This window comes from Arachis ipaensis, chromosome B01 (assembly GCF_000816755.2).
Source record: "Arachis ipaensis cultivar K30076 chromosome B01, Araip1.1, whole genome shotgun sequence".
NCBI lineage: Eukaryota > Viridiplantae > Streptophyta > Magnoliopsida > Fabales > Fabaceae > Arachis > Arachis ipaensis.
In genome coordinates this window covers 131,931,195-131,946,658 of record NC_029785.2, presented here as the reverse complement: position 1 = coordinate 131,946,658, position 15,464 = coordinate 131,931,195, and the positions used below count along the sequence as shown (strand labels likewise).

The following is a 15,464-nucleotide window of genomic DNA, read 5'->3' as shown; positions in this document are numbered from 1 at the left end:
AATGATTGTGAACATCTAGTTACATGTAGACTCGAACATCCAACACTTGTGCGTAGAGATAATCGACTGATCAATAAGTGGGATCATATACTCAGAATTACCATCCATTTTGTTTTATACAATAACCATCCAGATACATATTGAAACGAACATCCGCTTATTATGTGTTGATTTGGTGAATTCTGTGTGAAATGTCGAAACATTGGTCATTGGCCTTGAGTCCAGATCCTATGATTCGTTTTTATTACATGCTAAAGTGAACACGGGGTGAATCTCCCAAAACTAACCATCCATGTTTACAGTAACAGTGAACATTAGTAATACATATAAATGAACATCCAAAATTTGTGCGCATAAATAACAGTATAATCACTACAAAATCCCTTGCAAGAAAAACAAAGAATCATAAAACGAGAGTTTTATAAAATAAACCCACTCATTCCATATAGCTACATCGTTTTCGACTACAGTATCTAAAACATGTATTACGTACTAAAAGTCATGTCGAACAGAAACTAACTATTTTCGAAGGAGCTTAACAAAGACACGAATCCACCAAATTAGTGGGGCTCATTGCGGCCAACTTGAGCACCGAACTCTATATTTCCAGATCCATCCAAGCAAACAACCTGGTACACAACACAAACAGATGACACCTGTCAACGACTTGTATGGTAATATACACAAGTAATCATCCAATGTAAGATTAACACAAACATATACTGGGGCATCTTTCTTATTCTTCCTCTGAGTAGATTTCTTGAAGGACTTCACTAAACAGCATAAACAATCCGACAAAAAATAGAAATCAAGTTAATCATTCTACCCATTTTAGTTTAGAAACAAATGCATAAAAATAATAATGATAGTAATTGAAATAATTATTTCACTTTACCTCTTGTAGAATTATTGTAACTACTATCTATTATCTTTCACAATGTCACTATACATCACATAGATGAACATGCAATAGATACAATTACCATGCACATAGTTAAGGCCTCGATTTCAGAGCTAATGGTGACTAGAGTTGCTTTTTATATTCATTCAGTTTCTATCATGTATGATCATATGTGTTTTCTAATCTAAACATGCAGGAAGTATTTAATTTTTTTGCCTATTTAATTTTCTTTTTGAAATATAATTTCAATAATAATAATACCATTAGCTGTATTCCATATTCAATATACAACATTACTAATATTCCAGCAGATCTCTGGCCATCATGCACAGGAACATGGGTGCTTACTTATTGGGTGTCAAGGTCTCCAAAGTATTAAAGTCTCATGCTTATACATGCAATTTAAATTTAGTTATATAAATTCATATATCAATAAAAGATAGTCCAATAAAGATCTAGTTGCATCCAGTGTCAAAGCAATATGCCATAATCAATTAATACAAACCAACGACTTCATACATATAAGCATACTATGAATATAAAATCATCACAAATGTGGTTGAATCATGAATGTGTATGATGCATCTGGGTAAGCATAAAACATAAAACTAAACACACCACTTGCATTGATTATGAACATCTAAATCGGTTGAAAATAACCATCCATTATCAATGATTTCAACGTACGTTATTCAGCTTATTAGATTGCTCACCCTCGATGACAAAGTGGTTGGCTACGTTTTCATGTGGATGTAATGAATTCTCATTGCCACCGAAAAATGGAACATAACACAGCGGTTCAACCAAATTAACCTCCATTAAAGAACTTCCGTGGAGTGATGAACGTGAAAGATGAACCACACTCGAGAGCCCTTTATCTTGCGACGTCGACGTTAGGAAGAAGGCACACACCGGCTGCGGCAGAGACGCTGGATGTCCGAGTTGCTGCGGTGCCGCACATTCGACGCACACGATATGTGCATCCTCCCTTGGCGGTGGGCATTAGCAGACAACGGCACGAGTCAGAACAATGGCGGGGCGATGTCCAACGGCGGCTGGTGATGGCTACGGCGCTATACTGATGAGATTCAAGGAGAAAGTGGGAAAGAAGGTCACACCGTATTGAGAGAGGGAGGTCATTTATTTGTTTCCATAACTGACGATAATTCTAATTTGATTTAAATTTCAAAATAGAAACTATTCAAAAATAACTAACTACCTATAATTCAATTTTAATTTCAATTTAACCCTATTGTACACATTGTACAAAACATATATTGGTTCCTCATACTTTCTCATCTAAATTAATGCGGTTTTAATCGATTTTCGATATTGGATTGGATGAGTAGTTTAATTTGGATTCGTTTAGATTTGAACACCCCTACCAGTATGCATAACTCTCTCTTCCCAAAATATTTTAGAAAAGTATCTTCTTTGGAATTAATTATATGAAAATTGATATTTAATGACTAAAATTTTATTAATTGGAAATCATTTTAATAAATCTAATATATATTTTTCTTTTATTATGTATCAACCTTAATTAATATGGTATGCATGTGTGTATGTGTTCAGGACTGATCTTGAACAATGGGATCCGAGACCTGGAAAGCTTACGGAGCCTCCTAGCTTCTGGGACTCGGAGCGAGCAGCAGGGGTGAAACCTGTAAACACAGTCCAACGTCCAAGTCAGAGTAGATCTTCGAAGGTTAAGGTTTATGGTTTTTCGATGTGTCATACCCGGGGAGAATCCGAAGCTCCCCTTATATTGTTTTCTTTGGGATTTTGAGATTCTCCTTATATGGGAAGATATAATTTTGAATCAGGATATGATTAATGGAGCAATTTGTGGCAGACCAGGAGGTCCTAGATAATTGGGCCAAGGGGATGAATTGGCCCAGGGACAGGATCCTCATTGAACCCCATAAGATGGGAGATCGGGTCCGTAACAGTGCCCTCGAACGTGACGTACTGGGACAGGATGGGGACAACACGTTTTGGTGGACTTGGGTGGATCTATCCTCTTGCTAGGTCGGTTGGAAACTAGACAGTTTCCTAGGCCTTTAGAGATCGTGCGCGCAATTCTCGAGGCATCACGTCAATTGATGTGAACGGGTTCATTTAATGCTGTTGCGCTTGATTTTACCTTGCTGCCCTTCTGCCCCTTTGCATTTGCACTTTTTGAAGCGTTTTTGGTTAAAAAACTGCTTCAATTGCGCTTCTAGATTTCACTTCTCAGCTTTCTCTCCATATTCTTTGCAAGCCATTTCTGCTTATTTCTGTTTGAGGGAGTTATCTTCATATTTGTCGATTCCGCTGGGTGTTTTTCTGAGCTCCCTCGCCATTCCCTAGCACTACCTGACTATGTTGATCAAGTAAGCATCCCCTTCTCTTTATTTTTCCCATCTTTTCTACATTTACTGCTCCTGGAAATGTGATGGGTGGCATAATTTCTCTGTGTTTGTGGTATTTTAGGGGGTTCCTGTAGGGAGGTGCCACAGCCTCTTTGTGGGATTTTAGCTAGTTTTTTGTATTTTTAGCTTCGATTTCTGTAGTTTTTTAGGCTCACAGTGATGGTGGTGCTCCCAATTTTGTAGGTATGGTGCGGAGGAGAGCTGAACCTCAATGGTGGTTCATTTTTCTGATAGAGAGGGACCCACAGAAGTATTTCTGGTGCAATACCAACTTGGTGGGGACCTCTTCGCGTCTTAGTGAAGGAGACTTACAGGAACTTTGTGATGCAAGCGCAATCTACGACGGGGATGCGGCCGAAGAACATTATGAGCTCTCCCTTCCCGACCTATAGGAGCGGGTGTATTATGTGAATATGGAGGCTCCTCGGGTTTTCGACAGGATATGGGTTTACAAGCCCATGTTCGATGTCGTCGGAATTTGTTTCCCATTTTCTGACTTTGTCATCGGGTTGTTGAACTGGTGTAGCATTGCTCCCTCCCAGCTTCATCCTAATAGCTGGGCGGCTATCGGTGTTTCAAAGTTTTGTTTGAATATTTGGATATTCCAGCCGTTGTGGAAGTCTTCTTGTACTTCTTCCTTCTGACCGTGCCTTATCAGGAGGATAAGCTCAAGAAGGGGTACATGTGTTTTCGATCTGTTTAGGGTCAGAAAAATCATTGCTCTTTCTGAGGACTCGTTTTTCACGGGTTCAAAGAGGAATACTTTAAAGTCAAGCCGGTGAGGGGTCATCACCCCTTTTGGCTCACTTTGGAGGGGGAGCGCCAGTTCTCTACATACTGGAAATATGACGTTGCGGCCTATTACCTTGTGAAAGTGTCTTATGAGGGTTTGAGTTGGGAGAGCAAAAACATTGTTGAGGTATTGACGGCCATTTTTTGTAGTAGGTTGTTGAATCTTCGTCATATGATGAGTGATCGGGATTCCGGTTGTCAATACATCGGTAGGTGCTCTGCTTCCTATCTTGCTACCTTTAGTTTCCTTAGGTTTACAAGTTTCTTTTGTTTTCCAGTTGGTATGGCGGGTGGACTTACTGCTATGGAGAGTTTGATGGATGCCTTTCTCGAAGAGAAGGAGGAAGAGCAACCCCGGGTTAAGGAGGTTGTTGCCTCGAGCACCGATGTTGAGGGGCATCGTGAAGCCATTGAGGCTCAGGCCAAGGATGATATTCACGAGACCACGCCTCCCACTGCTCGGAAGAGAAGGAAGACGGCGACTGATGGGCAAAGAGAAGCAGGTTGTGGTCCCTTCCATGATGGAAAAGGCTTTCAATTCCCTGGCTTTCATTGATGAGCACTTGCTTCCAGGAAAAAAAGAGTTTTTTGCTGATTATGACTTAGCCGCTCAGGTAAAGTGGGTTTACCATTCCCTGCTTCGTTCAGCTACGGTGGTGCGTAAGACGGAAACAGTCCTGGGGCAATCCTGAGTTTTAGAGGGTAACCTTCACCAGCGTAGGTGGACCTAGTGATAGCCCTCGAGGAAAAAGAGTTAGCTAAAATGGCAAAGGCCAAGGCTGAGAAGTTGGCTCAGTAGGCCAGGAATGAGATTCAATGCCTTAGTGATCTTGAGACGCTACTGAGGGCGGAGGTCACCAAGGCAGAGCATCGGGCGGAGGAAGCTGAGAAGAAGATGAAGGCTGCCGAGGATGTCGTAGATAACGTGAGAAAGAGAAGCAAAGAAATTTTTCGGAATGCAAAGGAGGCTATCTCTGCCACGAAGGTGTCCCTGAAGTCACATGTTACTCTCCTCGCTCCCACTTCAATGTTCCCGTATTGGCGCCTTCAAGATGACCCGTGATGGGCAGATTGTGGACCTCAACCTTGAGAAAAGGACGTAGCTGGTCCCCCTCCCTTTATTTTTATATTTCCTATTTATTTTGGATGTGTGCCTAACCGGCCGACTTATTTTGAGATCGTGAGATCGTGTTTTATCGTATCTCTTTCTTTCGTAAGTGTTGTTTCAATTTTGGATATTTGCTTGGAATGTTTCGTACTGTCGTCCCTGGGTTGATCAGTCCCAAGATGCCATATTTGCTACTTTTAATTTCAAAACGTGCTATCGAGCAGCAAAACATAAGCAGGCAATCTTACGAATTTAATTGCTTAAAGAAGAGAGAATAACTTAAACTTTGTTTTATTATTTGGGCCTCATTAAAACCTTCCTTTGGCCTTGGATGATCTGAAAGGCGAGGAAAGAGTACCCCAGGTAGGCAAAGTAACTAAAGAAAATGAGTAAAGTTACATAGAAAAGCTTCAATCGTGATGAGCGATAACTCCTCCGTAGGGATTTCCTCTTTGGTATAAAGTCCCCTAGATTATGGTGTATTTGGCTGCTTCATTCTTTATTCGCTTTCGCTTTGTCACATCATTGAGGAGCTCGCCTTCCTCCAAGTGTCATCTGATCGGGGTTGTCCAGTCAAGGGTTTCTTGAAGGTCTAGAACCAGGGTTATAGACGGACACCTGATTGCCTCATGAATGAGGGAGTGGTTCCCCCCGAAGATTTGGTGCTAGCCAATTACAACAGTAAATCTGCCCTAATGTTCCTTACCCGAGGGACGTGCTGGATTAGGGCCAAACCCATGCAGCAGCCATATTTTCCAGGGAAGCCATAAAGTTCACAGGGTTATTCTCTATCATTTCAGGTTTATGGTTACTAGTTCTACCTCTACCTCTGTCGTGACCATGTCCACGAGTTGCCATCTGGTTTCTGTTCACACCAACCAAGTGATATCAAGGTGATCAGTCTCAATATCTCAAGTCTAGAGCTTCAAAGTCCCAAATGCATGCTCATGAACATTCATGCCACATATATCAGTTAGATATCCTAATTTAGCATGTACAAACATCCAGAAGCATAATTAGTCCGTCCCTTAGGCTCTACAGGAATGAATTGCTCTGATACCATAATGTAACACCCTACCACATAGAGCTTTATGCTTAAGTTCGTAAAATAAAAGTGATGAGGTATTACGACCTCTAAAAATAAAATATGTACATAATAATAGTTGAAAGGAATTTATAATGAGGAGCCTTGAAGGAAAGTTTAAACAAAAGTCACAAAAAAAAGAAAAGTATAATGCTCACGTAAACAAAAACTTGCGTACGAAGAAAAGTAAAAACACATATATAACGAGAACTGAGTATCAAAAGATACAGAATATCAGGCTCTGGGCCTAACCTGCGAAGTGAAGGCTGGCCGAAGAATATTTACATAAATACATGCATATAAGTATATCCCATAAAACCCCAACATACATAAAGAAAGCATTTAGTTCTCCAAAAAGTTTAAGAGGGTTAAAAATAAGTTATTTATACATAGAAAAGTCTATAAATATAAATACATAACCGACAGCCCAAAAGGATAACATCCCAACTTCGCTTGCCATAGGAACCTCCAGACGCTCACCGAGGCGCATCTTGACCTGCATCTGAAAAAGGACAACATTTGTATGGAATGAGAACCGGAGGTTCTCAGCATGGTAATGGTGCCAACATACATAATATATAAGGTCCCGGGAAAGCCAGAGGCAATCTTAGAACTCCAACAGTCAGATTTAATACTTCAAAAATAACTATCTAAGGTACTTAGGTTCTCATCCTAAAATAACTTAACACTTCAATCTCACTCTCCTACAACCCTCCAAAACTCCGATGGAACTGCCATCATCACTCCTGCGCCAGACAAGGGGCATCTCAATTGCACAGACAAACAATACAAACAAAGAAATCACAAATAGTATGCAGTTACAACAAATAGAGCATATAAAAATTAAGCATAAATATTCAAATAGGCAAACCTAAGTAAAGCACAATTAAACAAAACAACCAAATGCATATGATGTATGCCTGTCTTATAGCTAATGAGCTCATTTGTCAGTTGCATAGCCAACCCAACATGTTCAGTAGCTAACCCGGACATTGTCTCTCTATTGCGCATAAATATCTCATCACATCGGTTGTCTGTTAGAGGGAGAGTGCCCTGTCACTATTAGAAGGAGTATGTGCCCTATCACCATTATGTGCCCTGTCACCATTAGAGGGAATATGTGCCCTGTCACCCTTACAACCAGAGAGAAAACATAGACATACTCATCATCAACATCCTCAATTATGCCTCATTTATCATATTCATTCATTATCAATCATTGATTATCAATTCATTTATCATCATTACAATTCATTCATATTCATAACCAAAAGCAGTTCTCATCATTCTTCTTCCTCATCTCTTTTCCGGAGCAAGTAGACAACGCCATTGTCTCTTACCCGGGGTCACATATGTCATTCATTCACAAATAAACACTTTCGCACTTTCCCAACCACAAATTCATTACTCCACAACTTTCTTCACTTCTAAGTTACTACCCCTTTAAGGTCCAACCCCCTTCTCTATGATCAAAACTTAGTTTTAGGGTCTTAGAGAGTAAAAATAGAGGTTTGGAAGTTTAAAATCATGCTTAAATCATAAAACTCAATGTTGCTGAAAACAGGATCCCGCGTACGCATGCAATGTTGTGCGTACGCGGGGGTGTCATTTTCTTCACTCGCGTATGCGACCCCAGTCCGCATACGGGAGCCCCCTTAGACTGAATAGTTAGCTTGCGTCGCATAGCACTCGCCCGCGTACGTGAGCATGTAATTTTGCCTCCCGCGTACACAGGCACACTCCCACGTATGCAAGAACATCTAGACCGAACCAAATGCTCGCACCGCGTGTTCACTCGCATATGCGAGCCCCTCATAAATGCAAAAAAAAAAAGCTGTTAATGTTGCAGAATTCCCTTTTACAAACTAAACTTTCAACACGCATAACTTTTTGTTAAAAATCACTTTTTATCGGTTCTTCGAACGGCGTAAACTTCATGGATCCAGTTTTTATATAAAATAATTTGAGAGAAATCGAGGGTCCAAAAGCCAAGTTATGGCTCGCCGAAGTTCGGCCAAAAACTAAGTTTTTATTCAAAATCTCAAGCCTCTTATTTTTACAAGTTTTGATTTTTAAAACCAAAGTTGCAAGCTCCAAACTCAAAACCAACAATGTCCAAGCATACTCACACACTTCTCATTTACTCCATGATCCATTAATACATAAATTCATCAAGTTCAACCCCAAAATTTCATACTCAATACAACCTCATACTCAATCATTAAAGTATCACCATTATTCACTCAAATCATCATTTCATCAACCACCAATCCATTCTCAAACTAATTCAATATTCTTCATCAATACTACTAAGCATTTAACATAATCATACATTCCAACCTATCCTATGATCATCTAGCCTAAGTTTTCAGAAAACATTATATATTACATACGAGAAACTAAAACCATACCTTGGTTAGTTCCTCCCTAGCTCGGAACACCACAAGTTATCACCATTCTGCAAATGCTTCCAGCCCCAAATAGTACACCAAACAGAAAATTCAGTTACCGCAACCCAAATTTAGCTTATCAACACCACCAATTAGCCTCCAATTCCATCAACATGCCTCAAAACCCATAACCCATATCTAATACCAATAAACATTACTCAATCAACAGGGGTTTCACTATACCACAGATTTTTCACAAGGGTTAGAGTTGTCTCACCTTACCAACGCAAAATTGAAGCAAGACCCAGCAATATCTCAAGATTAATATGCTCCTAAACATCAAAATTCAACAAAACCTCAACATTAAGGCTCAAGGATTTTGAAATTATAGGAGGAGAAGCTGGGTGAAAAAATGTGACTTACCAACTAAATTTTTCGGTGGGTTTTATAGAGCTCGACGCAATGATCGCGTGGCCATAGACGGTGTGGCGATCGGAGCTCCGGATAAAAAGTTATGTGGATTTGAATCAAGAACCAAGGGTTTGCAAGTTTCCCTTGTTCTTCCCCTTTATTTTCCTTGCCTAGCATGTTTTCATTATGAGAAGGAAGAAATGGCTGAAGCCATTAAGTGTGGGTGAGATTTGGGTTGGGCCTTGGGCCCATTATGGGCTTAGTTCAACCGGTTTAGCCCGTTAGGCTTAAAATTTTGGGCCAAATCTTTTAAAATTAGAGTTAAAATTTATATTTTAATTATTTCTATTTCATTAAACTATAAAATTTAAGTTTCTAATTTCTTTAAATAATAATCAATTTATTGGCTAATTATTCACTAATTTCTTGGGTTTTACATGTAGGAGACTGGTCGTTTGCCTCTTGACTTCGGCTGCCTTGTATACTGACATCTTTCTTTGCTCTTTCAATACTGGCCTTGCCTCTAGTTTTACAGTTAACTGATGAGATATGAAAGCTGGGTCTATCCCTGGCATGTTGGTGGGTGTCCATGTGAATAGGTCCCCGTTTTCTTTTAGGAGGGATGTCAGGGGGGCCTTGAGTTTGTAGGGCAGGTTTTGGTTGAGGAAGGTGTATTCCTCTTCCGCATTACCTGTCTGTACCTTTTCTTAGTCACTTTCTGGTTCTGGTCGGGGATGTTCTTCCATTCTTGCATCTAAATCGGCGATGAATGTGCCTGCGACATCGTGAGATTTCTTTCTTAGGGATAAGCTTGCATTGTTGCAGCCAGTGCCGATTCTGTGTTGCCGTGGATGGTGCCGATGGTGCCATCGTCTGCCCAAAAATTCATGGTTAGAAACTTCGTGAAGACCACCGCGTAAAAATCATTTATAGTTTTCCTCCCCAAGATGACGTTATATGCAGTGGAGTCTTTGAAAACCACAAAGTCGGCCATGACCATCCTTCTTGTGCTTCCGTTCCCGGTATAGATAGGAAGTCTGACTGCTCCATCCAGTTTTATGAAGAAGTCCCCAAGGCCGACTATACTGAGCTGGTTTGTTTGGAGTTCGGCATCCCAGAGCCCCAAGGCATCGAAGGCGTTGCAGAACAATATATTGGAATCAGCTTCCATGTCGACTAATATTCTTTTCACGAGGTCGGATCCCACCCGAGCCGTAATGACCATGGGTGGAGCGTCAACCAACTCTTCGAGTTGGCAATCCTTGGGGCTGAAAGTGAAATCTGGAAAAGTGGGCAGTCCCCGGGGTTCCGAGGCGGTTGTCGCAAGGATCTTGAGAGCTTTTCTTTAGGAAAATTTGGACTTTTCTCCTGGTCATCCGAACACAATGTTGAGCACGATGGTGGTGTTCACGTGGGCCTCGTCTCTCAGGGGTACTCTCACAGCTTTGGGGTTGTGGCCGTCGTCTGCTTTTGGTGACCTTTCTCTAGTGGCCTTCTTGGGCTCGCGAATGATCTTTGTAAACTCCGAAAGCTTCCCGTCATGGATGGTCTATTCCAAGGCATCTTTAAGATTGAAGCAGTCCTGGGTTCTGTACCCATAACCCCTAGTGGTAATCACAATAAAAGGACTTGTTTCTCCCTGTTCGTTCTTTGAACTGCCTAGCCTTCGAGATGATGCCCCGATCAGCTATTTGCTGGTAGACCTCTGCGATCAGACTAGTTAGGGGAGTGTAGTTGGTAAACCTCCCAATTTTGGAAGGTCAGGGAGGTTTGCCCAACTGGTCCTGGGTCCCATCCCTTGCGGGGTGGGGCACCCTGCCTTGTCGTGGTGGGGCGTTGGAGGCATTCCGCTTGTTGGCTGCTATGACTTGACTAACCTCCGCATCATTTATGTATTCTCTCGCCACATTTTGGATCTCTTGCATGGTCCAAACAGATTTGGTGGTTAGGTGTTTCCGAAAATCATCATTCGTCAACCCGTTGGTTAGGCAAAAGCTTGCTATCGAATCTGTAAGGCCGTCAATTTCCAGGCATTCATCATTGAAGTGATCCAAGTACTTTTTCGGGGATTCATTTACTCTTTGGGTTATCCCCAAGAGGTTTATGGGGGTGCTTAGCCTTGGTGATCTTGGTAGTAAACTAGTCTAAGAATCTTCGGGATATATCTGAGAAAAATGAGATGGATGCTTGAGGCAAAGAGTTGAACCATTTGATCGCGGGTGCCGCAAGGGTCACAAGAAAAGCTCGACATCGCACAACGTCGGAGACACCTTCAAGGTTCATCAGGGCTTCGAACACCGTTAGGTGCTTCTTAAGGATCCTTCGTTCTATCATATCTCATGTCCGTTGGCTTGTCAAAGTGTTTTGGAAGGTGAACCCAAAGGATCTTATAATCAAAGGGGGTCACACCCATGACTACGGGCTCGTCCTATTTCCTCTTTTCTCCTGTCGGGGACCCCTCACATCCCTGATCTCGGTGTTTGTTCTGTTTGATGATGGGGGAACGCAACTTGCTGCTATGAGAATGACCCCAGATTGAGTGTACCTCATCGTCTTTAGTTATGGCAAGTCGGGGAAGCGTCTTCCTCGAGTTTGCATTCCCGAGTTTCCCTCAGAAGGTTGAAAACGGTCCCTGGCTGCAAATTCTCTTTCCAAGTTCTGCAGCCTGTGGCATAGCACATGGATGATTCGAGAATTATCAGTCTCTATACCCCTAAAAGGGCATGAATCAGTCTTCGGGTTCGTGTTCGAGCTGTTTCGTGGCTGGTGACTTGGCGTTACCGCCGTATGGACCGCACTTGGTACTCAGGCTCGTGTTTGCCGGGGGGGGGTTCTCCCGGGAGTTGAGCTTGTCGAAAAGTTTTTGGGTTCTGGTTGCCCACCAGCTCAAAGGCCATCGGCTTCCTTAGTCAACATATCCCACATACGGCACCAATGTTTAGGACTTATCTTGAACGATAGGATCTGCGACTTGGAAAGCTTGCCAAGCCTCCTAGCTTCCGAGACTCCAATCGAGCGGCGGTGAACTTCAAAGTCAGAGTGGATCTTCAAAGGTTAAGGTTTGGGGTTTTTCGATATGTCATACCTAGGGAGGGGGTCCGAAGCTCCCCTTATATTGTTTCCTTTGGGATTTTGAGATCCTCTTTACATAGGAAGATACGATCTCAAATCAGGATATAATTGATGGAGCGATTTGCGATAGACTGGATGGTCCTGGGTGATTGGGCCGAGGGACACGAATTGGCCTAGGACCGAAACCCCATAAGTTGGGAGGCCGGCGGGTCCGTAACAATATATATATATATCGATCATTAAGGAATAAAACTTACAAATAATATTATTATATTATATTTTTTTACCATGGGTAGTATTATGACACCAAAAATATTGATGTAATGTGTTCTAGTGTCATAATGCATCCCTTTCTTTTTTAAGAATATTTATTGGAATTTTATGAAAAATTCATATTTAACGACTAAAATTTTACTAATTGTCAATCATTCTAATAAATCTAATTCATAGATTTCTTTTCTTGTGTATCAACCTTAATTAATATGATTTGCATATAAAATATATACATCTTATGGTTTAAATTAATTAATGAAGTATATATTAAGGATTAAAACCTACAACTAATATTATCATATTATCATTATATATTATCTTAAAGCACGCTGTATTTTGTCGCCAAAAATTATTGTATTATCTTATAATACATAATATTCTAACATTAAAAATACTGACATGATGTGTTCTGGTGTCAGTATGAATACTTATTTTTTCTTAAAATATTTTAAAAAAATATCTTCTTTATAATTAATTATACAAAATTGATATTTAAATAAATCTAATTTATATCTTTCATTTATTGTGTATCAACCTTAATTAATATGATTTATAAATAAAATATATATATCTCATTGATTGAATTAATTAGTCAAATATTTATTAAAGAATAAAATTTATAAATAATATTATTATATTATCATTATCTTACAACATGTAATATACTGACTTCATATTGATGTGGTGCATAACTTTATCTTCTCATAATATTTTAGGAAAGTATTTTTTTTGGAATTATACAGAAATTGACATTTAATGACTAAAATTTTACTAAATATAAATCATTCTAATAAATCTAAGAAATATCTTTCTTTTATTATGTATCAACCTTAATTAATATAATTTGTAAATAAAATATATATATCTCATTGTTTGAATTAATTATTCATCAAATATCTATCAAAGAATAAAACCTAAAAAATAATATCATTGTATTATATTATATTACAATAGGTTGTATTCTTGTGTTAAAATTGTTGATGTAGCGCGTACTAAAACTAGTATCCATACCCTTCTTAGAATATTTTAGAAAAATAAATCTTTTAGAATTATACGAAAATTGATATTTAATGACTAAAATTTTATACATTGACAATCATTCTAATAAATCTAATTTTTATTTTTCTTTTATTGAGTATCAACTGTACTTAATATGATTTGCAAATAAAATATATACGCTTCATTATTTGAATTAATTAACTAATTATTCATTAAAAAAATACTCATTTTAGAATAATAAAATATAACTAATGATTAAAGATCTAATTTATCCTCTAATATTTAAATGAATAAAAATGTAAATATAACATTTTTTTAAAACATTGAAAAGGTAAAAAATACAAATTTTTAATTTAAAAATTAAGAGAATAATCAAAAGAATGACTTACGGCTCCTAATGATTTTCGTATAAATTAAATAATAAAGAATCAAATTACGAAATACTAATAAAAACATAAATTAAATAAATATTTGTCGGGCATCGGAATGGTACATACACTAATTATTATTTACGTTAAATAGTAATAGAAAAAATGCGAAATTTACATGACCAAAATTTAACTATAATCAAAATTTGTACTTACAAAAAACTTGAAGCTAATTGTGAACTCAAACACATCTGATCTTCGTTAATTATCAACCAATAGACAACTATATACTCAATAAAATTTGAATCCGAAGATTTATTCAAACATATGAATTACTTATCTTTTGTTTTTTGTTTTTTTTTTTTATAAAAAATATGGAGACTCGAACACACAACTTCTTAGATGAGTATGGGAAGAATATGCTATTTGAACTATAACTCATTTGAGTTATATGAGTTACTTATTTACCCAATCGAAATTTATTGTTTTAAATTAAAATTTAATCCACTTAGTATATGAGTTCAATTCTTAATGTTAAATTCAGTTTACTATCTTACTCAATTCAACTGTTAATGAATCAAGTTAAACATATATCAGAAATGGCTTGGCTCATTTTTAATTGTAACATGACAAAATTAAATATCTTATGGTATTGGAAACACATGAGAAATTGAAAAATCACTACGATATGCTATTCATACATTATTGGAGAACACCACGTTCCAGATTTCTGATAGCAGAAAGAAGCATGTATTATTTATTGAATCTAATTAACTAACTAATTAACTAAAGTAACTGTCTAGCAATAGCAGCAGTAATAGCAGCAACATCGCGCATAGCATTGTTCTGTTGGGTGAGAGGTGATCTCCCATTGAATCCATTTTCACAAAAGGTAGCTTCATTAGCAGCATCATTTGCTCCATTTTCTGCAAATTTAGGCATACCTTTCGAAAAAGCTTCATTGGCTTCTGGTATATCACCAACCACAATTGCGTTATACTTGCTTGCACAAGAAGTCAGTGCTGGACTTGGTCCACTTCGTTGAAGCTCACGAATCTTGTTAATGGCATCATTTGCTTTTGATTGCATCACCTTCACCATTATTAGGCCCAGGCCTCTGACGTCGGCGCTGGCGCTTCCGGGGAATGCTTTAAGAGATTGAACGCAGAGATTGAAGTTTGGTGTTTTCCTGCAAGTGCTTTCTATGAGGTTTTCATCGCAGAGAGTTATTGATGGTAATGAAGTCATGGCAATTAAGAATAAGACGAAGAACAGAGTAGTTGTAGTTTTCAAGTTTGCCATTTTGGGAAGAAAATGATTTTGATTGAAATAGGATAATCAACAGAGAAATAAGGATGATTGATGAGTTTGTTATGAGGAAAATTGAGGTTTGTTTAGGCCATTTTATAGTGTTAGGGAATGGAACTTGCTTTTTGCCAATTTGCTTAGGAAACTTGTGATCGTAGGGAAAAAGTTATTGAAGTTTCATATTATTTAAATAATTATTTTGTATGCTGTTTTTTTTTTTTTTTTATATGAGAATGAAGATGGTTTTTGAAAAAAAGTATTTATTTTTTTATATTTTTTTAAAAGATATTTTTTAATAAAAAAAATTATTTCGCATTTGGATATGTTTTTTAAAAAGAATTTTT

General features: G+C 38.4%; 1 protein-coding gene across 1 annotated transcript; it reads right to left on the bottom strand.

Annotated features, from left to right (window-relative positions):
- On the bottom strand, positions 14,434–15,246 carry LOC107639385 (cell wall / vacuolar inhibitor of fructosidase 1-like). The gene has a single exon (XM_016342866.2). It carries the CDS (start codon positions 15,112–15,114, stop codon positions 14,599–14,601), a length of 516 nt encoding a protein of 171 aa, XP_016198352.1. The 5' UTR covers positions 15,115–15,246; the 3' UTR covers positions 14,434–14,598.